A 23,120-nucleotide genomic window follows, 5' to 3' on the forward strand; every position below is an offset into this window, starting at 1 on the left:
AAAAAAAAAAAAGGAATGAAATTCTGACACAGGCCACAACATGGACGAACCCTGAAGACATTAAGCTCGTTGAAATAAGCCAGTCACGACAAGACAAATATTGTGTGATTCCACTTGGACCTAGAGTCATCAAGTTCATAGAGATAAGTAGAATGGCAGGGGCCAGGGAAGGGAGTAGGGGTAATTACTGTGTAATGGGTACAGAGTTTCTGTCTGGGGTGATCAGAACATCTAGAGATGGATGACAGTGATGGTTCTACAATGATGTGAACAGTTCATGCCACTGAGCTTTATCATTTAAAATGGGAACTTTCATGTTATGTATATTTTACCACGATTTGTTTTAAGTTGAGGGAGGGAGAGAGAGGGGTGAGATCCTGGGTTCTGGGTATGACTCAGGCACTAACCAGCGCGAGGCTCAAAGTCAGTCTCTAAGCTGCCTGAGCCCCAGTTTCCTTATTTATGAATTATCGCCATCTCTGCCTATCCTGTCTGTCTGTTATAAAGAAGTGACCAGAACAGAGAGAAATGCAGAGGGTAACAGCCATCTCACACATGAACCTCCTGAGGGCAGTGCCTTCTCCCGCGGTCAGCGTCCAACTGCCCGGGAGCGGGGCCAGCCTGCGGGATGGGCTCTGGGCGCGACGTCACCACGCAGTAGGAACCACATCATGAGTGTGATATTTCCAGATTCTTTTCAAGTGATTTCATCCGTATTTGTTCTTCTATTCCTGACTTCGACATAAGGTCAAGTCAACCTCAACCCCACGGTAACAGGCCTCAGCTCTCTCATAGGAAACAGAAAGTATTTCAACACCTTCTCCTTTTTTCTTTAACTAAGACTCCCTCACGATACCCTGGCCACCTGAGAAAGCGGAGGTGACCCCAGCGCCAAGACCCCGCAGCAGAGCCGGCTGCGGACACGAGGGGGCGGGCCGTGCCCTCCAGCTCTGCAATCCTCACGCTGCAAACTCAACTCACTCGAGGCAACACACACACGTTTAAAAAAGAATACTTATAAAGTGAGCACTCTTGCATTTGGTTAACAGAAAATTATATAAATGTTACATAACTATAAAAATTCTGGGAAGTGTTAATTCCTCTCCCGCATGTGTTGGGCGTTCGACACCCACAGAGGAAAACGTCCAACACGATGAAGGAACCCAGGAAAGAGCCAAGAGCAGGGGAGACGGGGTCCAAACAGAAAAAGAAATCAGAAATTAAGACACCCCTTTGGATTCCGGAAGCCATCAGTATGAACAGAACACAGATATTCTCAAGAAAATGTGCCACAACTTTCCCAGAGTCTTAATTCATGGGAAAACGGATTTCCTCGCATTTTCTTTAGGTCAAGAACAGCACTTCAGTTCGGCATGAGTCATCAAAGCTTCTTAGGAAGGATCCAAATTTAACATCCAACACTAAACCATGCCCAAGAAGAGGTAAAGCAGGCTCTGAGAAAATCAGTAATGCCTGTTGTGGGGCTGAGAATCAGGGCAAACCACAAAATGAATTCAAATAACAGGTCCTTCGTTAAGTCTCTGAGAAATTCTAACGTGACGATATTCAAGAATTTAGAAATGCTGTGAACATGTACTTCCTTTAAAAAGCAGAACCATTCCAGGGCATCCTACTAAGCCTGCTTACTCAGAGCACTTGCTTACACATCTTTCCTCCATTTATCCCTCGGAGGAGGAGTGTCTGAGCCACAAGACAAAAAACAAATGGAACAGGAACAAGCGAACTGACCAGAATCCTGCTCAGAGTCCTACTGAAGCCAGTCTAACGGCATGGCGCACTCAACAAACCACTACTTCTTTATTTCCAGTTATTAGTATCTATAAGAGAATGAGACGATTTTTTAAATTTCTGCGAAGACTGTATTTCAGAACATTTGGAGGTATCCATCTAATTTGGTGAGCACTTTCACGTACTGTTAATTTCAAGGCTTTGGGGCATTAGGAAACTTAAAAGTTCATTATCCTTTATTTTATCATAGGCAGAAACAACAGAAAACATGCTGACTGGTCCTCTTTTAGAGTGCCGAGATCAGTAGCAATTTTATCTTCAGCTCTAAGTTTTTATTATTTTGATCACATCATGAAAAAATAATAGTTATAAACCTCTGAAAAGAGACCTATTTCAGAAGATCATCTACACTACACACAAAGCCCTGCGATCCTGTCAGGACATCAAGGGGCTCCTGGACACGGAACACAAGCCTGGAAGATGCAGCTCCCTTCACAGCTGTCCAACAGGCTGACGCGGAGAGCAAGAGTGTGAAACAGCCCTGAGCAATCTGGCAACAGCCTTCCTTATTGTTGGGAATTTTAATTTATGATTTACTACAGGCTTCTCAGAAGGAGATGGGAGAAAGAGCAGGGAAGAAAGGAATGACACATTTTCTATTGTTCAGAAAACAGTCTGCTTCTCCCCGACAAGGGTGAGCACCTAGCCAGAGCCACTAACACACACCTTGGAAGATTTTCCTCTTATGGTTACCGGTGAGGAGGGGCCGGGGGGGGGGGGGGGAATAAATCGGGCGTTTGAGATTTGCAGATACTAACTACCATACATAAAATAGATAAACAAGTTTCTTCTGTATAGTACAGGGAACTATATCCAATATCCTCTAGTAACCCATGATGAAAAATATGAAAACAAATAAATGTATGTATATGTGTGACTGAAGCATGCTGTACACCAGAAATTGACACATTATAACTGACTATACTTGAATTGAAAAGTAAACTGCTTTCTTCACACACAGTAAGTTACACTCGGGGAAAAAAACTGCCTCAGTAAAAGAAGACACAATCCCTCAGGTGCCTTCAGGGGTTCTGACAGCTTCGGGACACTACTCAAGAGACAGGTCACCTCCCTGACCCCTTCCCCAAAGGTGGTCTTGTCACTAGTGTTTCTGAAAATATCTGCGTACTTTGGGGGAAATGGCCACAACGTGGCACACACACTGAGTGTTTCCACTGAGTGAAAGGATGTTCTGAAGAGGCTCCCAGACCATCAGGTGGGCTGAGTTCAGCTCTCAAGACTGCAGACTCTAGAAAGGATCTCAATATAAAAACGACAAGCTTTTCACAAAGTGCAATCCTTTTCAAAATAAGGAAAGAACTAACGCTCAAAGTCGAAAGTGGAGACTCGGGAGGTGCTTACATTTTTGGTTTTCTCATTCCTGAGTGTTCTGCGCACTGGGGGTCCCTGCCTGTCACCACCTGTCAGTTTGTTACGACGCTTCCCTTCAAAATCCGACAAAAGAACCCAACACCCTTAATGTTACCAAAAAAACTGCGTCTGCTACCTGCAAACTACAATTTTCTTCCTCTAGATTTCTCAGTCCGTTCTTATTTTTTAAATTTTCAACTCTTTAAAATGTTTAAATGGTTAACTTGATGCCAGGCAATTTGTTTACTTTTTAACCTCTCTGATATTTTCCTAGAATAGTCATCTAAACAGAAGACAGTCAGAACCAAATACCTGTCAGTCAATGGATTTCCCTGTGAGGAGCCTCCTGCTGACTTAGGACTTCTGGAGACAAATACAGGACTGAGAATTAGCACCTCTGCATCTGCTCGTATGACCGTGGTGGAAAGCCAGGGTTCTTTCATCAACTCTGATCTGATCTGATCAGCAACCAGCCTGCTACTGCTTCACATGCTGATGAGCCAGCCAAAAGGCAGTTGTTAAAAAGTTCTTGTAGCAAGAGATTCATTTCATTTCATAAAGCATTACAGGCATACCAGTCATTGCCCAGGAAGAAAAGATTCCGGGCAGGTTCACCATCTACAATGTTACAAGCAAACGCTGTGTTTACTGGCTCCCTTATTAAATTTAGTCACACTTGCTGAAGTGATGGGATATGACGTGGTCATTGAATCTCAATTACAGGCATTAAGACACAAGCATCAGACAAGAGGACCTTGAAGCATGAAATCAAATCCTCTGCCCTGCCCTGGCACTATACAGCTGGGCCACGCCCTCCAGAGCGCAATTATGGATGGGAGGATCTCGCTCAGTGGCAGAGCGCATGCTTAGCATGCACAAGGTCCTGGGTTCAATCTCCAGTACCTCCAATCAAAAATAAATAAATAAAACCTAATTACTGCCACCTACCTAACATTTTTTTTCACAACATTGTAAACTAACTATAGTTCAATTAAAAACCAACAACAAAGCACTATGATGCAGAAGGCCCCTCCCATCCATCCGTCCGCAATGCCACTGCCTTTGCACTCTGCAGGTGCATTTTCCCAGACACCTGATGGATGCAATGGACCACAGAAGCAGCACTCCTGGACAGACAAAATTCCCTCAAACTATCTATGATTTTAAGTTGATGTGAAGTCAGCCTATGTCAGATGCTGTCCTCAGACCTAAAGGACACACAAAACCAGAGGAAAGTCCAACCAGACTCACCCCATCATTTCGCCCTTTCACAGAGCTTTGCAACCTGGGCCCTAGAGAGTGTCGAGAGTGACAGAAAAGGGGGAGGAAGTCCCCACTGCCCCGCCATAAACCCCCTCAGACAAGGAAGGCTTTGACTTCTTGGAGACCGGGTTGAGTACATCATCTGGGGGGTATACCCACACGACACGGGGAGGGGACATGGGGATGGCGCTGACCCTGCAAGCAGGAGTCCATTCAAGCACGTGCACTATGGCCAGGGAAATGGCACAGAGGGCTGGAACGAGGGGTACCAGGAATGCGTGCACAGTGGCCCAATCCATGCTCTACTCAGGGGACCCCGGCTTTTCTTTAAAGTAGAAATGTCCTCTTGACGGAACGTGTACAATTCAGTCTGGTTTCTTCTCTACTAAATCCATAAAGCTAATTAGAATCAGCCAATCTACCACCTTCTCTACAATATCAAGAAGTAAAAAATACGAAATCACTTATATTCAGACATTTCAAATAAGATCAAAGATCACTGATTCTTCCATATTAAAAACTGTCAAAGATGTGACTTTTAATAGGAACAGAAATGTGCTTATTAAAATGGTCAGGATGGACGCGAAAATATAAGCAGAGGCTCTTATGCCAGGAGCCAGAGGGATCAATTAAAGAGCTAACAACAAATGGATATGGAAGTAAGCCTCCCCGTCTAGTTTTGCTGGCATTTTTATTAACTGTGTTTGCTACAAGAGAACTTCTGTCTTCTTTTAACCAAGGGACACAATTAGAGAAGAAACAGGGACAAGGAGCCGGTGATGGTGGCAGCTGGTAAATCGGTAAGAAAGTAAGTTTTGTTCAGTCAGAAACATTTCATGGGCTGACTGATTTTTCCCTATCTGGGGGGATGGGCTGATTGATTTATATAAATAGTCTGGAAAGCCAAAAAAAAGATAATGAGGAATAGGTGCCCGTAGATGCTCACAGTAAAACGTGGTACTCCCATCATTCTAACATACGTACTAAACGGAAAAGTAAACTCAACCGCGACACTCTAAAAATTGGTGCACTGAAAAATTGTGCTGAACACTGGAATTTGACACAACATTGTAAAATGATTATAAATCAATAAAAAATGTTAAAAAAATGAAATAAAAACTTGGTGCGTCGTCCTCAGCGTTCCATCTTACAGACCGTATTTCAACAGTTACGCCTCTGCTCATAAGCCTTTGCGCGTGAACCGGAAATTGAGTCGCCACCGTTAAGCCTAAAGGCACAGGTGGGAACAAAGTCCACTCAAAACAGACTGGCCCCAAGCAGGAGACAAGAGTCATCAGAGAGGATGCAAAGTTACCGTTAGTTCTCCTGGAAACTTCGGGCAGGTCTGGCGGGTACTGAGGTGGATTTCTCGGCAGATGACTTTCGGGCAGTTTCTTCGGGGGCTTCAGGGGACAGGGCTCGCGCTCCCTGAGCGCGGCCGCGTTCTCGGGTCCTTTACTGGCCGTTTCCTTAGGAAACATACACGCTGGTGCCCCCTCCTTGGCGGGGCAGCCCGGGGGCGCGTGGCCGCCGGCCTTGTGCAGGCAGCCTCTGGGCAGCGCCAGGGGCTTGTGCAGGCCGCCGCCGCCGCCCGCGCCCGCGCCCGCGCCCGCGCCCGCCCAGCCGTCCCCCAGCGCGTCGGCGCATGCGTCCTCCCGCGCGCCGGCCGCGCCCGCCTTGTGTCGGCCGTAGTACACGGAGCACTTGTGCTTCCGCTGCGAGTGGCCGTAGGTGGCCGGGCTCCTCTTCGGGGCGTTCTGCAGCCTGCTCTGCGGGGCGCTGACCGCCAGGCAGCTCTTCCCCCGGCCTTTATCCGAGGGGCCGTAGGTGTCGAGAAAGTTCTTGCAGCTGCTTCTGAATTGAGGAAGATTAGGAATTAACAAATGTATTAGGAATTGACAAACGTAACACCGAGGCAGACCCAAGACACCTCTACCTGAACTCCCGCTGAAAGAGGGAGCAGTCAGTGCTGTGTGTATCATGGAGCTCTCCACCTTCTCTTCTTTCATTTGGCGAGGGGTGGGGTGACTAGGTTTATTTAATTATTACTTTAATAGAAGGACCGGGGTTGAACCCAGGACCCTGTGCATGCTATGCATGCACCACTTGAGCTACACACTCCCCACTAATATCTGTTTTGTTTTGTTTTTTAAGTCATACAGATACACACATACATTCATTTTCATATTCTTTACATTATAGGTTACTTCAAGACACTGAATAGTTCCCTGTGCTATACAAAAGAAACTTGTTTATCTATTTTATATATAGTACTTAGTATCTGCAAATCTCAAACTCCCAATTTATCCCTTCCCACCCCCTCTCCCCACTGATAACCATAAATTTGTTTTCTGTGTCTGTGAGTCTGTTTCTGTTTTGTAAATAAATTCATTTGTGTCTTTTTTTTTAAGATTCCATGTATAAGTGACGCCATACGGTATTTGTCTTTCTCTTTCTGGCTTACTTCACTTAGGGTCATCCAAAACAAAACAAAAAAAGAACATAAATACAAAACAGAAACAGACTCATAGACATAGAATACAAACTTGTGGTTGCCAAGGTTGCCAGCCATAAAAAATCATAAAATAATGCTATTTGTAGCAACATGGATGTTTTTGTTTTTTTGTCTTGTTTTGGTGGGGGAGGTAATTAAGTTTATTTATTTACTTATTTACTTTAATGGAGGTACCGGGGATTGAACCCGGGACCTCATGCATGCTAAGTAAGCACTCTACCTCTGAGCTACACCCTCCTCCCCACTCATTCTGTTCTTCTAAAGCTCGGAGAGTTGGATACACTTACGTGAAGTCTATCTTATCATAAAAGAAGTATCACAGTGGTCACATAAGACTTAAAAGAAAATTGTGCAAAAACACACTTGGAATCCAAATGTATATTACCTTACAATAAAAACCAGAAATGAGTGATATCAAAGGTGAGACCCGCCCACACACATGCTACAAGAATCCTCCTTACTTCTGGGAATGGGGGCCGATGACATCCACTGGACCACTGCTCTGCTGTGAAGAGGAGCTGGCGTTCTGCCTCTGTCTCGTTTTCATGAACTCCATCAGAATGTACTGCGCTTGTTGGAAGGCTATTAAAATGACACCCAACAGGGACAGACTGAGGAAGAAAGCAACGAGGTCCATTACTGCCTGGTTCTGACTGGCGTTAAAAACACCAGCTTTACAGGAGAGTGGTGAATGGTTGATGGGAAATGCCTAAAGATACGGTATGAAAATCCCATAAGATGTATGACATCACAATTTCTGACATTTCTTAAAGATTTTTTTAAAAAACGAAGTTTCTAATAATGTGACTATTAACTCCAACATTCTAATTCAATTTTTAAAGACAGTTCTAGGATAAAATCACATCTTAAAGGGTCATTCTAGTCTTCTAATCTCAAACTGCCATTGTCCTAAGCTAATAAGACATCATGCATCTTATACGATGTTTATGTATCTTAGACGTTATACGACATATACACCTTCCACTGTGACTGCCCTTGAACACAGACGGAACACAATGTCCACTATACTCTTGGGTCACCCTGTGAATCTCTTACAATTAGTTTACTATTATCTTAAAGCTTATCAGTAACTACTTCATCTACTTCGTGAATGTCAGGGTTCTCAAAGCAACCTAAGCTCCACTCAACCCATATGCTTCGCTCACATCTGGGCAATACCCATTTTCATGCAACGCGCCGGGATGGCTTCTCCAGTGGAGAAGGTGGTAGCTTACCCGACAAAGAAAACCGTGAGCCTCCAAAACGACTCCTCCCAGCTGGGCCCTGGAACCACGTCCGCACACAGAGGCAGCAGGTGATGTGGGAGGGTCACGTTGAGAGTAAAGCGAAACTCGAGGTCTGCTGCCGTCACAAGAGTCAGCTCACGAATGACCCAGGAAGAGGTGAAGTCTGGGGTAAACCTAACAACAGAAGAGCCATCTTTACGAACTTTCATTGTTTACATTTTAGGCACGAAACAAAATAATCATGGCAGCAAAATTTCTTACACTGACAAGATAAATACTTGTATGAAAACAACTTAAGACATCTTACCAATGAAAAAGGGTTTCTCCCCACCAGATATTAAATGCATCCCCAAACTTAAATGAGGTTCCAGCCCAGTGCTCACACAATGCTGATGTCCCGGGATGTGCTGGGGTCCAAGGAAAACTGATGACAGTCTAGCACTTCGAAGCCATAACCTTGGCAATTATACCCATTAATTTTCAGAGACGTCACAGTTATAGGAAGTGGTCCGATATTCTCAACCTTGAAGTTCTTTGTAATAGATAAAATTTGCTTGCTGTCTTTCAGTTCTAGTGAGGATGGAAAGTGAGATTTAGTACAGATGAACCAGCAAATTTTATTTAAAACAATTTATTAAATTAACATTTATTGAATCCACAAACCATGATCTACATGATTAAAATGTAAAAAAAAAAATCAGTATAAGCTCAAAGTATGATTTCCTAGCTAATTTCTACAACAGTCATAGATTCTGTTGTACTATCAGAATATGATAAAAATACTTAATTAGTCAAGGTTGTTCCTCAGTTAAATGATCTGCCTAGGTACCCAAAGTAACCAAAATCTATTCTTTGTTCTTTTACTTACTCAAAGTTAAGGTGGTAAGTTTACTCTTCTCAGAAGCCTAGGAGTCTGGACTTACCACTAGCCACCACGCACACTCCCTGTGCCTCGCTCACACTGAACAGGGCCCAGTTAGGAGGGGGTGTGCTTCTGTGTAAATCCATCACAGCCACTAAAAACACAGTTCAAACTCCCACTGCAGGAAGATGCAGTAAGGAGGTATATCCTTGCAAATCAATAAAAGCACATTTCATATTGGGAGTTTAAAAAAGGAACAGTTATCAAATGTTAAAATATTCTAATAAATCTATAATGCACAATCTTTTCCACATAAGGACTGACATTTTATCTGGTTCTACAGTTTTCGTATTCCTCCTTAATTCAAACTTTCAAGGCCAACTTTAAACTATTGAACAAATGAATGAATGAAGAAAAGAAACACTCTGATGAAAATTTGAATGCAAAATGGCTAATCTTTTCAAACTTGGTGCTCATTTGGCATAATTTTCTGGAAAAAAAAAAATTCAAACAGTCATGAAAGTCGTGCTACAAATTATTCACTGGTTTCAATGAGTTTTTCCCATAGGATACATACTGTTACACTATAATGTTTCAGTGGGTTCCTGAAACTAAAACTAATAATAGGAAAATAAGATAGAATTTACCAAAAACATTTTCATCTGTTTTATTTTTTGTCTTAGTTCCTGAGGAAGTTCTGGAAACTAACACAAATAGTTTAAAAGCACTTAATTTAAATTCATGCATAATTTACAAAGTTCTAATGGATCATGTAGATGTTTAAATCTGTACCGTCTGATACAGTGGCCACTAGACACATATGGCTACTTAAATTAAAATTAAATAAATTTAAAAATTGATTTTTTTTCAGTCACACGAGCTGTATTTTAAGCATTCATCAGCTACACATGGCGAGCGGCTGCCAGACTGGACAACACAATGTACAACACTTCCATTACTGCAAAAAGTTCTACTGGTTAGCACACTTCCAAGTCTCCTCTCCGCTTCTCATTTTGGTGTGATTTTCTATGATTAGCTAACTGATACACCAAATTACTAGTTATCTTTAATATTTCATACTCTACTGGTAACTTAACATTATACATTGTCCCCCCATATCTATTATTTAAATTGGGTTAAATATCTAAGGCTGTTGTTCTAATTGAGTTGTCTACACATGCTCAAATGTTTGCCTAATTATTTGCATCGATACAACAAATTTAATGTAAATTTTTTAAAGAATCCTGTAATCTCATTTTGCTCTTGGCTTAAGCCCAAGCCTGCCCTTCCGAGTGCCACGCACACAGGCCACGCCACGCACACAGGCCACACGCAGGAACCACGCTTTCGGACTCACGTCGGCGGCAGTCCATCAGCGTGGACTCGGGCACCTTAAATCGCAGAGACCCTCCTGCACCAGGAAGTCTTCCACCCACTTTCAGTAATTCTCTTGCTCCAAATCCTTCCACGCCAACCATGTCGATAACAGTCAAGTTATTTCTATGGTGAAAGGAGATGCAAATAAAAAAGCATTACCAGGAGAGTCACAAGATACAGTGACTTGAATTTGAATATTCCTAGTTAGCAAGAACGTTTTTAAAGATTTGGGGGGGAAAAATCCATTTAAAGAGTGTGGCATCTCCTGCCATCTCAGGGAATCCATGAGCCAACGGAAGCCGCCAAGCCCCAGCAGAGTCACGGCAAGCGGACTGGGTGAGAACCAGCGAATGACCATGACCGGTCTCCAGTCTCCACCCAAGGATGGAAACCCGCAGTGTTCTAAGCAGGCACCAGGGGGGTCATCAACTCTCCAAGAGACAAAAAATGAAGAAATAAACTGGGGGCCACCCAGAAACACTTAACAAATTAGGACAAATTGGTAAAGAGCCGTTAACAGGGTGAATTAAGGAGTTTTCACAGTAATTGTGACTCTAAGAAATTCTGCCTTAGGGATAATTCTAGAAGTAAAATCTGACCCTATCTTCTGAACTAAAGATATAAAATATCATCCAAAAATAATATATATCGACTCAAGTTCTTAAGAGTCAAACAGTAATTCAGACTAGCTCTTGCCTTTTCATTAAATGAAATCATGAATCCCAGGATGAAAAAGTTAAGTGGAAATGATGTTCAAATGATGGAGACGGCACTGAAAGCCAGTTATCATTCACGTAAATAGTAGAAGCAGAGAGAGAACCCATTCCTAGTTATGCAGAATACACTGAGATGTCTTTACCTCTTCTAGAGGATTAAAACCTTTATGGAAAACCACTTAAAAGCCTTTTAGTGACGTTAGATGATCAATATTGTTTACAGAAAAATATCTCTCAATACAGAAACCATCAAAAATAAATTAACTAGTACAAAAAAATCGAGACTTTTTAAGTCTGGGATAGTTGAAGCTGGGATGAGATAAAGCTTATCTTTGTACTTCCTACAATCTTAGTTCTTCAACAGAGAATGGGTTTAAGATGAAACATTGTCAACAGAGCATTAAAATGCTTACTGGAACATTGGTTATTCGTTTGTTCTAGTAAGCACTAGTCAAAATGCTTAATAAAACAAACTATTTTAAGAACTTTATTTTAGTGCATTTTCATTTTAGTAGCACTCACTTGCAGAAGAACAAACTCATATGATATAGTAAAGAACGTCCAAAATCAGAAAGTCTTTGCCTGCTGATCTGACACTAGAAAAGCTTTACAAAAAAAAATAACAAAAATGACACTAATGAAAAACTGAACTTGTCAGACGTCTTAGCCATTCAGAGAGCTTCAACATAGACCTGTATTGACTGCAAATTTTTGAGAAGAGACTCAAAGACTACCTAAAGATGCAAAAATTTTAAGAATGAAAAACATGTAGCTGCTTAAATCAATTAACAACAATTGTTCATTTAAAAGGAAGGAAAAGAAGCAATACAAGTCAGGGGGCTGAACCAAGCACTTTTTCCATTGTCCTTTGCAGCTACAGAGAGTTCCAGTAGCAAGACACACAGATGGGACAATGGTATAAATCCAAACACTGAGGAATGAAAATGTAAATACAGCAGTGTTTCGATTATTTTTCAGAGCTGAGGACAGAGAAGTACGTGTCTGTGTGCTCATGTGTGTGTTCTGCTCTCTCTGATGGTGGGTTAGGCGCTGAGTGAAGGGTACCACCACCCCAGGAAGACGGGCACTCACACCCCACGGTACAAGGAAGGAGCCTGCGGCACTGGGATTAAGTGTGGAGCCACGCCTCTCCTACCATGAGACACAGCTCATCACTGAGGGCCTGACTAGAGGTACATGTCAACTCTTTGCTAAAGAGATTGTGTATTCTTGAGAAATTCAGTCAGCCAAGAAAGAGACAGGGACACACCTACCGGATTAGGATGAGTGAAGTCACTTTCCCATAGTCAGCTGGTGTGAAAACTACTCCAACCCTTTTCATTTCCAAAGGCTGCAAATGTAAGTGGAGGACGCCAAACCCGGATTCTTCAGCATGCACACCCTGCAAAGTATTCATAAATGCAATTAACTCCCGGAGAGCAAGCGTCCATTAAGTGCATTGTGGACGATAAGCATGACTGCTTTTTCTTTAATGTCTAGACCTGACCAGCCAAATCAACCTGTGAAACTTGTTTATCCTGAGAGCCCACGTCCATCCATGGTGCCCCAGCCACAGCTGAGCAGCAGAGGCAGAGGCAGAGGCTGCAGGACAACCTGACACGGACGCTGGAAAGGGGACCTGCTTCCTGGAGCGGATGGGAGCTGGGGCTAGAGGTCTTTGATGGAATGATGCTGTGAATGTAAAACATCACCTAGAAAACAGACCACATAGCCTTTGCTCAAACACTACAGGGATCTGACCGAGCCACCCATCCACTGCTGGTCAACCCTAACTTCACTTTAATGTCAAGTTTAAGTTTATAAACAAACCATCTTCATTATATTTAGTCTCTCCATTCAGGAGAAAGATCTTTATTTATTCACATCCTCTTTTATTCTCTCCAAGATTTCTAACCTTCTCTGGATAAAATTTTGTGTTCTAAATTTAACATTCAAGACTTGGTTCTTTATCACTGTGGTAGACTTTCCCTCTTTCCACTGTTTTTTCTAGCTCCTTCTCACTGAAAATAATTTATTAATTTTTTTAGAGCTAACTGTACAGTCTGCTTAGTATTTCTCTCTTCTGTATTTTTAGGTTTTAAGTTTGTTTTATCCTTCAGTTATTGCTAGCATTTCCCACGCTACCTAAAAGAAGAAACAGTGATGGTTATCTGATTCACTTTCATTAAAATTACAAACTTCATGAGGGAGAAACTCTGCTTTATACACATGCGAATACTGAATAAAAAGCTGCCAACTTAGGGTATTAAAAGTATAACCATGACAGCACCAATTATTAAATAGTTCTTCCATGCCAGGCACTGGAAAGTAATTAGGTGCATATATAAAATACTAAGCATTCCATAAACTTGTTGAATCTTCAAACATTATTACGAGTGAGAACGAGGAGGCTTGGAGAGGTTCAAGCATTTCCCCAGGATTACATGGAAGAGCCGGAATAACTGGAAACTTGAATGTCCAGTCCCACATGCTCTTAACCAAAAGAGCTACATTTCTAAAAGCAAATGGACAAAAATAATGTAGGCCTTTGTATAACAAAGAATTCTAATAAGAATTTTAAGTTAAAGTTTTGAGTGTCTCAAAGACACGGAAATTATTCTTTTTGTCAATGTAGTAAATTAACCATGGTAATCATTTCCTTTGTCATAAAAGGTGTATATGTTCTTGGGGAAAATCTTCAATCACCAATTAAAAATGTTTTCCAAGAGAGCTGCACCATCTTTTCGAATCTGAATAGAAAGGATATTGCCATGTAAAGGAAACTGGCATGATTTTTTGAATTTCAAATTATATATGATTAAATAGTAGTGGAGCAAAATCCTGTTAGCATCTTGGCCTCGTTTACTGCTCAACAGCCCTGGGAGACTGCTTGGTGGAGAGAAAAGTGAGAGGGACAGAGCAAGGTAGGCTCCTAACACAACAAGGTGGTGCTGCCCAGACCACATACAAAGGGAAACAAGCATTACTATTGTGTGTTTCCTACTGTAAAAACATCTCCATTAAAAACCCACTCAATGTCTATTGACAGATGACTGGATAAAGAAGCTGTGGTATTTTTGTACAGTGGAATACTACTCAGCCATAAAAATAATAAAGTAATGCCATCTGCAGCAACATGGATGGACCTGGTGATTGTCATTCTAAGCGATGTTAAGCCAGAAAGAGAAAGAAAACTATCATATGGTATACCTTATACGTGGAATCTAAAAAAAAGACAAATGAACTCATTTACAAAACAGAAACAAACAGACACAGAGAACAAACTTATGGTTACCAGAGGGAAAGGGGGTGGGAAGGGATACATTGGGAGTTCAAGACTTGCAGATACTAACTACTATATATAAAATAGATAAACAACAAGTTTCTTCTGTATAGTACAGGGAACTGTATTTAGTATCCCGTAGTAACACACAATGAGAAAGAATATGAAAACGAATACATGTACGTACACATATGACTGAATCACTATGCTGTGGACCAGAAATTGACACAACATTGTATACTGACTATGCTTCAATTAAAAAAAAAAACCCACTTAAAAAGCCTGCTTTGACTCCTTCTATTTTAACTCTCAGCTGGAGGTTATCTATGGCCTCCCTCTTTCAAGGTAATCTGGAGCCAACAGTGTACCTTTGGAGGGGGTGGTAAGGGCAGAGAAAGAAAAAAGCACCCAAGGTATTTAAATACGTTTGTGCATTAGAAATACAGTGATACGCATATGTGTGTTCACAGGGGTATGTGCGTATTTTTTTTAGAGATGCTTCATGTTTGAATTGATCTCTGGCACAGAACACGTGAGGAAAGTGCTCAGCTACACCAGTGAGCCACAGAACGACTGCGTGAAAACTCAGAAACCAGGCTGCCAAGTTCCCAAACAACACCCTTGCCACATGACGTGTTTACGCCGTCTTCTCAGTATTTATCCAAGACCTCCTGAGTGCCCAGAGCATTAAGATTTTCAGAGAAATCCTTTTATATAGATGAGGTGACTATCACAGAAATTGGCTGGTTTGCTAAAAAAAATATGAAGTCAGTTTAGTGAGAGAAGATTTTTTTAATTGCTTTTACTTTATCTTGCCTTTAAAAAGAATCTGATGGGGCCAAGGAATCTTAGGAGAATTATAAATTATGGGGTCTCAAGTTTTATGGTTTTCTCCATAGCTCTGATTCAGTTTTTATTTCTTCACTCACAAGAATCTAAATAATCACATTAAAATGATTTGCAGGCTCACATGAACCAGGGGCTCCTGCTGCCTGAGTTAATTGGAAAAATCTGCTATGCATACTTAATTCTAGAATATAAAAATAAGAGAGCCACATATATTACATAAAAACACTTGGAACATAAATCAGTGAGGCCCAAATGCTATGCGTCTAGTTTGTCAGCATTCTTTTTTCTGTTTAAAGACGACACCCTACCTGGTAAGGGCAAGCTTTGGTGAGCTGGAATTCACCAGTTGTGAAATTAATCATCTGTGTATCGGTGCCAAACCTACAAAGAAAAAAAAATGTGTAAAATAGCATTCAGAGCACCAAGGAAGGAAGAATTACATATAATACAAACACACACACACAAGTACATGTACCTGCACACAGACGCAATCCACCTGTCCTTACACTCTGGGGTCCCAGCCCCTCACACCATACCTGACATATTCTAAGAACTCAATAAATACTGTGGAATGAATAACGCTGACAGCACAGAATGTAAAAAAGTATAAGGTGACAAAAGCTCTAAAGATGAAGCAATTTCTTTTTCTTTAAATGGTCCACAGCTATGGAACCTGATAGGAACTCTTGGCCAAGGACAGTTTTATCTCAGTGGACACGTGGCCATGTCTGGAGACATTTGTTTGTCGCGGCTGGGGAGGTCCTACTGGCATCCACTGGGTGGAAACCAGGGTCGCTGCTAAATACCTTCAAAGCACAGAACACCCCGTCCCCCTCCTCAAACACAGACTCCTCTGCTCTGCCACGTGAACAGGGCTGAAGCTCAGACCTGGGGATCAGGGGAGGTCTTACTAAGCCAAAAGAGGAAATGTTCTAGGTGGAACTGTGATTGCTATGCGAAAATTAGATGTAACAGACACAAACAATATTATCCCATCTTGTTTATTAGCAACATGAAATGAAAACGCACTAAACCAATAACGTCATTTCTCACGTTGCCCAGAGATCACCAGCATTTCGATGATAAATTTTAGGAATGTATGTGAATCATTGCGACTGCAAAGGTTCCCTGACAAGAAAAGAATATTCTGCTGGGGGCCTGGACTTGACCCAGGAAGACAAGACACCACAAGGTACACATAGCTGGGAACTGCCATCAGGGGTGTGCACAGGCAGCTGGTGCACAGCCACACACAGGCCCCAGGGAGAATGTGAAGGATGTTTCACAATGCTGGGTCTAAACAGGACTTCCCAAAACCCCTCCCCCCGAGGAGTCTTCAGGACTGGGCGTTACCATTTGTGGAGCAGGCGCACAGCGGCCTCGGGTCTGGGGTACAGGGAGATGGGCAGGAGCTGCAGGGAGACCGGCAGAGAGGAAGGATTCTTCACTACAAAGTACTTCACCTAGATGCGGGGAGAGGAGAGTCAGAACCCCGAGAAAGGCGGCACCGCTTCTGAGACATTCCTGCACAAACGTATCCCCTGCAGCTAACCATGCAAAGCAACGCAGCCATCAACTCGATGGACAGCATGGAGAACAGATGGCCTGAACGCCTCAAAAGTGTCTGTGCTCTGACAAGATTTCTTTCGGTTTCTTTGTGTCATCTTCAATTTCCTTCATCAGTGTTTTACAGTTTTCAGAGTACAGGTAATCTCCTTGGTTAAGTTTATTTCTAGGTATTTTGTTCTCTTGATGCAGTAGAAATGTTTATGCCAGTTATACAATTCTGGTTTTTGAAGAGGAAAAAAAAAAGTCTATGAAGGGCTGCAAATAGCAAAATAGCCTTCCTTCTTACGGGTGAGCTGTATTCCATTACATATATATGCTGCATCTTCTTTATCCATTCACCTACTGATTTAGGATGCTTCCATATCTCGGCACTTATAAATAATGTTGCTGTTAATAGTGGGCTGTATGTGTCTTTCTGAATTAATTCTTATTTTGTGGTTGGCTTTATTCCACTGACAAATATGTAAGCTTAAAAAGCTAAAGCTTTAAACGTTCTTAGAAACAATGAACAGTACATACATGTAAATTTTTAAAATATGTGCAGTATATCGTGTATATGTATTTACATGCAATATATGGTATATGTGCAGTCAAATTGTAACAATTCTACCTAATAAAACTGAAAAATGGAAAAAAAAAAAAAAAGAGTGTGCTCCGAGAAGAGAGACTAAGAAAGATCCAAGAAGGGGAAGCCACCTGACCAGCCCTGAGAGATCCTGGATCCCCCAGCCAGGACAAAAAAAAAGCTGCGAAGCCTGCTGGTGGGATAACTGGGAGAGCTGGAAGGCAGACTGCAGGTGAGAGAACGTTATTATGATTAATGTTACATTTTCTGATTCTGATCATTATCCTCTGACACGTCAGAAGATGTTGCTCTACGGAAATTCACACGGGAGGAGTAGTTAGAGGTGGAGGCATAACGTCTGGCCCTCTCAAGTGGCCCCTAAAAATGCGTGTGTGTGGAAAGAGAGAGGAAGCCGTGGAGCGAGTGTGGCAAACGTCAGAGATGGATGCATCTTCGTGAAGGGCAATGGGGAGGTCTTGTCCCCTCTTGAAACTTTTCTCCAAGTTGAAATGATTTCAAAATAAAAGTTTCATTAAAAAGCAGTTTTAGTAGCACAGGGAACTATATTCAACGTCTCGTAGTGACTTATGGTGAGAAAGAATATGAAAACAAATATATGTTTGTTGCTATATGACTGAAGCATTGTGCTGTACACCAGAAATTGACACAATATTGTGTCAACTGACTGTACTTCAACAAAAATGTATATACTGAAAAAAAAAAAACAAGCGGTTTTAGGATGTCCTAAGAAACTCAACAAGCACCTGAATAAGTGTAACTTACTACTCAGACCACGTGTGATCTAGCTCTTGGGCAAGGAGGCTTACGAGACAAAAACTCAGGTCTGCTGGCGTCTTCTTTCCCTCTGCCCGCCCTCCCCACCACCCCTGCTGGGGGAGAGAGGCCCACAGTCGGGAGCCAGCGGCCGAGGATGAGGATGGCGGGGCAGCAGGCATCACCGAGCCGCTTCCCAGACCTCTCCCAGTGAGCGCCGCACCCACTCACACCTGCCGAGGCCTGTGTCAGTCACGATTCTCTGTGGTGGGCAGCTGAACACTTGCTCAGCTGGCAGATTTTGAATTGAACACAGACTTCATAAAATGTATTTCTTTTATGCACTTCCAGTCTGTTTCAGAGTTTTATTCCTTACTTGGACACCTTCCAACTTTAAGGGCTGAGTGGTAGGTGTGTGTCTCTTAAATTTAAAAGAATTCTGGTTCTGAAGCAGCATTTCAAGGTGGAAAGACTCTGGTAATGTAAAAACCCAAGCGCTGGGGTGTCCCTGGCGGAGAGATGAAAAGACACCGAGGATGCTCACCACGCTGCTCCTCAGGGCGGTGGCACTGAAGTTCAGCATGATGCCAGGCTGAGGGATCAGGCGAGGCAGGAAGGAAGCAAAGGGTTCTGACTCCCTGGATCGCTTCAAGTGGGCAAACCGTGTTGTTCCTAATACACTCCTCCTGGGTGATTCATAAAGAAAGAAATCATCAAAATAACTTGGGCAGAAAAAAGAGAAATCACTAAATATCACTCCCCCTAAAAGGAGTAAAAGGCTTTTGGAAAGAAAAATGGCTTCTTCTGGGTCTGGGGAAGACCAAGTACAGGATGATCCTGGAACATCCCGTTTTACTAGAAAGCAAGAAAGTGCTCGAAGAATGATGGGCATGTGTCAAAGGGACCCACGAGCGAGCCTTGAAGGACGCCCTCAGCCAAATTTGGGGCAAGTTGGCATCAAAGATAATAATGATGGTAATGGTGGCAATAACCAAAAAATCCACAGTGATGCCCAAAAAGAGTGTAGAGTGAATCATTAGAAACCACCATTTTTGCAGCCAGCAATTCAACAAGCGATCCCAGGCAAGGATTATCGATGGTTAATAAAATCACAGTGGGAAACATTCTGAGGGAACAGGAAATGTGCAAGGTCTCCAATGATCACAGCCCATACAGCTTTTTACTTGCCAAAGGAAAAACACCTACAACGGACAGAGGCCCGTCACACGTACAACGGCAAGTCAAAGGATTCAACTGCGCTACACCAGTAATGGGACCAAATGACATTGACAGGCGGCCTGAAGTGACAAGGACCAGGGCCAACCGAGTCATCAGCACTCTTCCCCAGAACGTTTAACAGGAACGTTTAACAGGAAGGCAAACTTAAAGAAGCAACAGGCAAAATCCAGAGTGCTGAATGTCCTATGAGACTGGCTAGGATGCTCTGAAAGATCACTATGATGAAAAAGGAAGAAAAGGGAGGGGACAGTAGTCTAAAGAAAATTAAGGGAACGTGGCCACCAAATGCAACGCGTGATCCTGGATTTAAAAAAAAAAAAGGAGAAAGAAAAAGACAACTGTAACAGATATTTGGGGGGCCAACTTGGGAAATGTGAATACGGAACATATGTTAGATAACATAATTGTATCAATATGAAGTTTGCAGGGTATGTAATGACAGTGCTGTTATATGTAGGAGAATATTCTCCTTAGGAAAGAAATTATTCCCTAATAAAGTACTGGAGGCTGAAGTGATATTGACAGTTTACTTTCAAGTAACTCAGCACAAAGGAAACGTGTGTGCGCACATAGATACGGACGGAGAGAGAGAGAAAAAAGCAAAAGTGCTAACATGTCAACAACTGGGGAGTCCAGAGGGGGAACGTTTGCATATTCACTGTACTAGACATTTCAATTCTTCTGAGCTTTGAAATTTGTCAAAATAAGAGGCTGGAGAGAAAAATCTCAATTATTAAAAAATTACATACTGAAATTTCAATAAAGTCTAGGTTGAACTGTCTCCCCAGTGCTAAGTAAATGAAATGAAGAAGGGTGAAGACCTACCTGCAGACATCACCATTTTTAAATTTCTTCCATCTTTCATACAACTTATTTGAAAGTTCGGAATCCACATCCCAGGTAGACCGATCCAGAGAAAGGCTCCCTTCCCAATTAGGATCTTCTAAAAGTTAGATCAGATTTACTAGTTAGATGTACCAAAGAAAAAAAAAAAAAACACCCCACAATTTGCTTAGTAAGTAATGCCAAGGGCTGAGTGTTCAAAACTTCTCAAAATGAGAGGCGGGTAAAGTGATCAGTGCCCCCCTCTCTCCTCTGACTACTGTCCTGAAAGCCCCTCTAACTCGATGGCAAATGATATACCAACTCAAACAAACATGCGTAAAACAAAACTCAATCGAATTATGTGAAGGTAATAACATAAAAGACGCATGGCTCATGGAGACAGCCTGAAACAAGTTAAAATTATACTTGGAACATGTTTAACAGCTTTCAATCTAAAAAGCTAAACTATCTCCAGGTCAGTGCTGGTCATCATCTGAGTCAGTTTACTCTGTTGAAGGCTGATGGACAAACGGCAAACCTCAGAAGAGGACACCAGCAGGGCTCCGCAGAGAGAAGGTGTGTGTTTAAGTTTATAAACTGGTGCCCTGCTCACCACGCCCTCCTGGCCTATCCATTCTGTCTTGTCTGTGCTGAAGAGCGTTATCAGCATCTCCCAAAAGAAATCTCTGTACTAGAATGCTCTCCTTAGGTTAAATATTTTTAATAAGCCAAAAGGCAGGGAAAGACCTAGAGACGGCTTTACCTCAACGCCCTGGCCGTCGGTTCACACAGCACTAGCGCTCCCTGTAAGACGTTCATGCTCCTATCCTGACGTCTTCAAATTCAGTTTCACATTATTTTTTACCAACTTCTAGTTAGCCCTTTTATAAAGGAACCAGAATCTTCCAATTTTTCCTCGTGACAAGGTTGCTATGATGCTTAAATAACATGTCTGAAGAAAACCCTCGTGAAAAGGACACGCCGCTTTAAGGGGGAATTAATTACCCGAGCACCTCAGATGTTTTTGGAGGATTCTTAACAGTATCAAGTCATTCCATTAATGATCATGCTCTTTGAGAATAGAATATGATGCAATTACGTGAACAGGACTAATGATTTCATCTACAGATGCTAATTTTGCTCACTACTTCCCACCCCACCCCAAACTAGAGTTCTACAGAAAACCTAAGGGCAAAATACTTACCCGCTTTTGATTTTCCCATGAAATAATGCATGCCACAATGTGCTATCACTTCAAAACCCAGACTCCCTTCCTAGATTGAAAAGTAATATATGAATAACTTAAAGCACAACACTAAACACAAAAACCCTCATGCACTCAAATGCGTAGCTGGCGTTGGCCTCCACCTCAGTGAGCTTCCCTTTTACCAGAAGCCAAACAACTAGAAAGCAGATTCCTGGCTTTCTGTGCCCTTGAGTGACAGCTCTCCCTGTCTCTCACAGGGAGTGGATTCTGTGCCCATAATCAATCATCATAATCAATGCCCAGAGTGACAAACCCTGGGCCCAACAGACACCAGGCTGCCTTCGGAATTAAGAGAACATTCTTAGTAGGGTTTTTAAAAAACTGTATTCTAATCCTTTAGTATTAGAATGCCCCGCTTCCTAGGTTAGGAAAATGCGGACCGGCAACTTCCACACACACCTGCAACCTGCCTGCTCCCATCCACGGTCACTCTGCTTGTAAAGCATCGCTGATTTGGAAGAAGGAAATTTCTATGAAACCTCCCCTGCTCAAAATAGGGATGAATGGAATTAACCTTGCGTTTTGTTTAGTTTCATTTTAGAAGCCCTGTCTTTATGCTTATAGCGAAACATGAGGCATGTCTATCTATGAAACACCAACGCTAAGTAAGTGAGAAAAATCATAAAGATGGTTGCATGAATGTCTCATAGTGAAAAATTAGAACCCAGCATTATACAGAATAGCTTGGATCCAAAAGAAGCAATAACAGTAACTAAATGAAAAGAAAGAAACATTAAGAAAAAATGAGGCATGTTTAAGCTAAGATTTAAACTAAATACAACAGACCCAGATTTTAGAAAGCATTTTAACTGTGGACCCTTGCAGGCTTTAGATTTGGCCCGTTAAGGATATTCAAGGATTGTCAGCAACTGAGAGTCACTTACCAGACGTCTAAATAAAGCAGTTAACAATTTAGTTTATCTGAAGTCATTGCAAGTATGCCCTAAAAGTTCAACTGTGTTTTCTACAGCAGGCACATATGCCTTGCTCTATAAATTCTGGAAATAAATGAAAGAGATCTTCAACTTGCAGTGTCTTATTTCATTCAAGAATTACCTCAGATTACTTCAGAAAAATAGAAATTCTTTCTAAATAAAGATTTCCATATCTAAATAGTTTATCACCTAAGACTGTCCTGATAATGTCCTTCAATTCCTTAGATAGCCTTCAAGAACATCATTTTAACCCGGTCAATAAAATCCAAGCACCATGAGATAAATTAATACAAAGAAACAGTCATTATTACAAAAATCATAACACATATATAGCATGTGGACAATACCTTGGTCGGGGCTGAGTAAATATGCAGAGGTATTACAAAACTGGCACCTATGTTGGTAGTCAGAAATACATGGGTGAATAGATTTATGGCAATGTCTTTAACAGCAAGTTTCAAAGAAAATATTTTCCAACAGCCTGGAGGTAGAAATAAAGGGCCAGTGAAATTCAGAATCTATAAAGAAAAGAAGTAAGAGAAATTACTTTCCCAAATACCACTAGTTAGGATTAAAATCATTATAATGTATCATACTAACGTTCTTTTCCACTTCGAGAAATACCATTTTATGCAATTATCTCCAGGTCAAAAA

The 23,120-nt window shown here is 41.9% G+C and overlaps 1 protein-coding gene across 2 annotated transcripts in view; it reads right to left on the reverse strand.

Moving 5' to 3' along the window:
* TMEM131L (transmembrane 131 like) overlaps window positions 1-23,120 on the reverse strand; it is a 159,179-nt gene that overhangs the window by 25,892 nt on the left and 110,167 nt on the right. For both annotated transcript variants that reach the window (XM_072975396.1, XM_072975392.1), the window contains exons 14-25: window positions 22,814-22,984; window positions 21,469-21,538; window positions 20,265-20,382; window positions 18,745-18,886; window positions 16,646-16,755; window positions 15,601-15,673; window positions 12,435-12,562; window positions 10,425-10,567; window positions 8,589-8,775; window positions 8,194-8,379; window positions 7,420-7,569; window positions 5,759-6,297 (exon numbers count right to left, since the gene is read on the reverse strand). In XM_072975396.1, the coding sequence (XP_072831497.1) occupies window positions 5,759-6,297; window positions 7,420-7,569; window positions 8,194-8,379; window positions 8,589-8,775; window positions 10,425-10,567; window positions 12,435-12,562; window positions 15,601-15,673; window positions 16,646-16,755; window positions 18,745-18,886; window positions 20,265-20,382; window positions 21,469-21,538; window positions 22,814-22,984 (2,017 nt within the window). The remainder of the gene's footprint in view (window positions 1-5,758; window positions 6,298-7,419; window positions 7,570-8,193; window positions 8,380-8,588; window positions 8,776-10,424; window positions 10,568-12,434; window positions 12,563-15,600; window positions 15,674-16,645; window positions 16,756-18,744; window positions 18,887-20,264; window positions 20,383-21,468; window positions 21,539-22,813; window positions 22,985-23,120) is intronic.

Source organism: Vicugna pacos, chromosome 2, assembly GCF_048564905.1.
Source record: "Vicugna pacos chromosome 2, VicPac4, whole genome shotgun sequence".
Lineage (NCBI taxonomy): Eukaryota > Metazoa > Chordata > Mammalia > Artiodactyla > Camelidae > Vicugna > Vicugna pacos.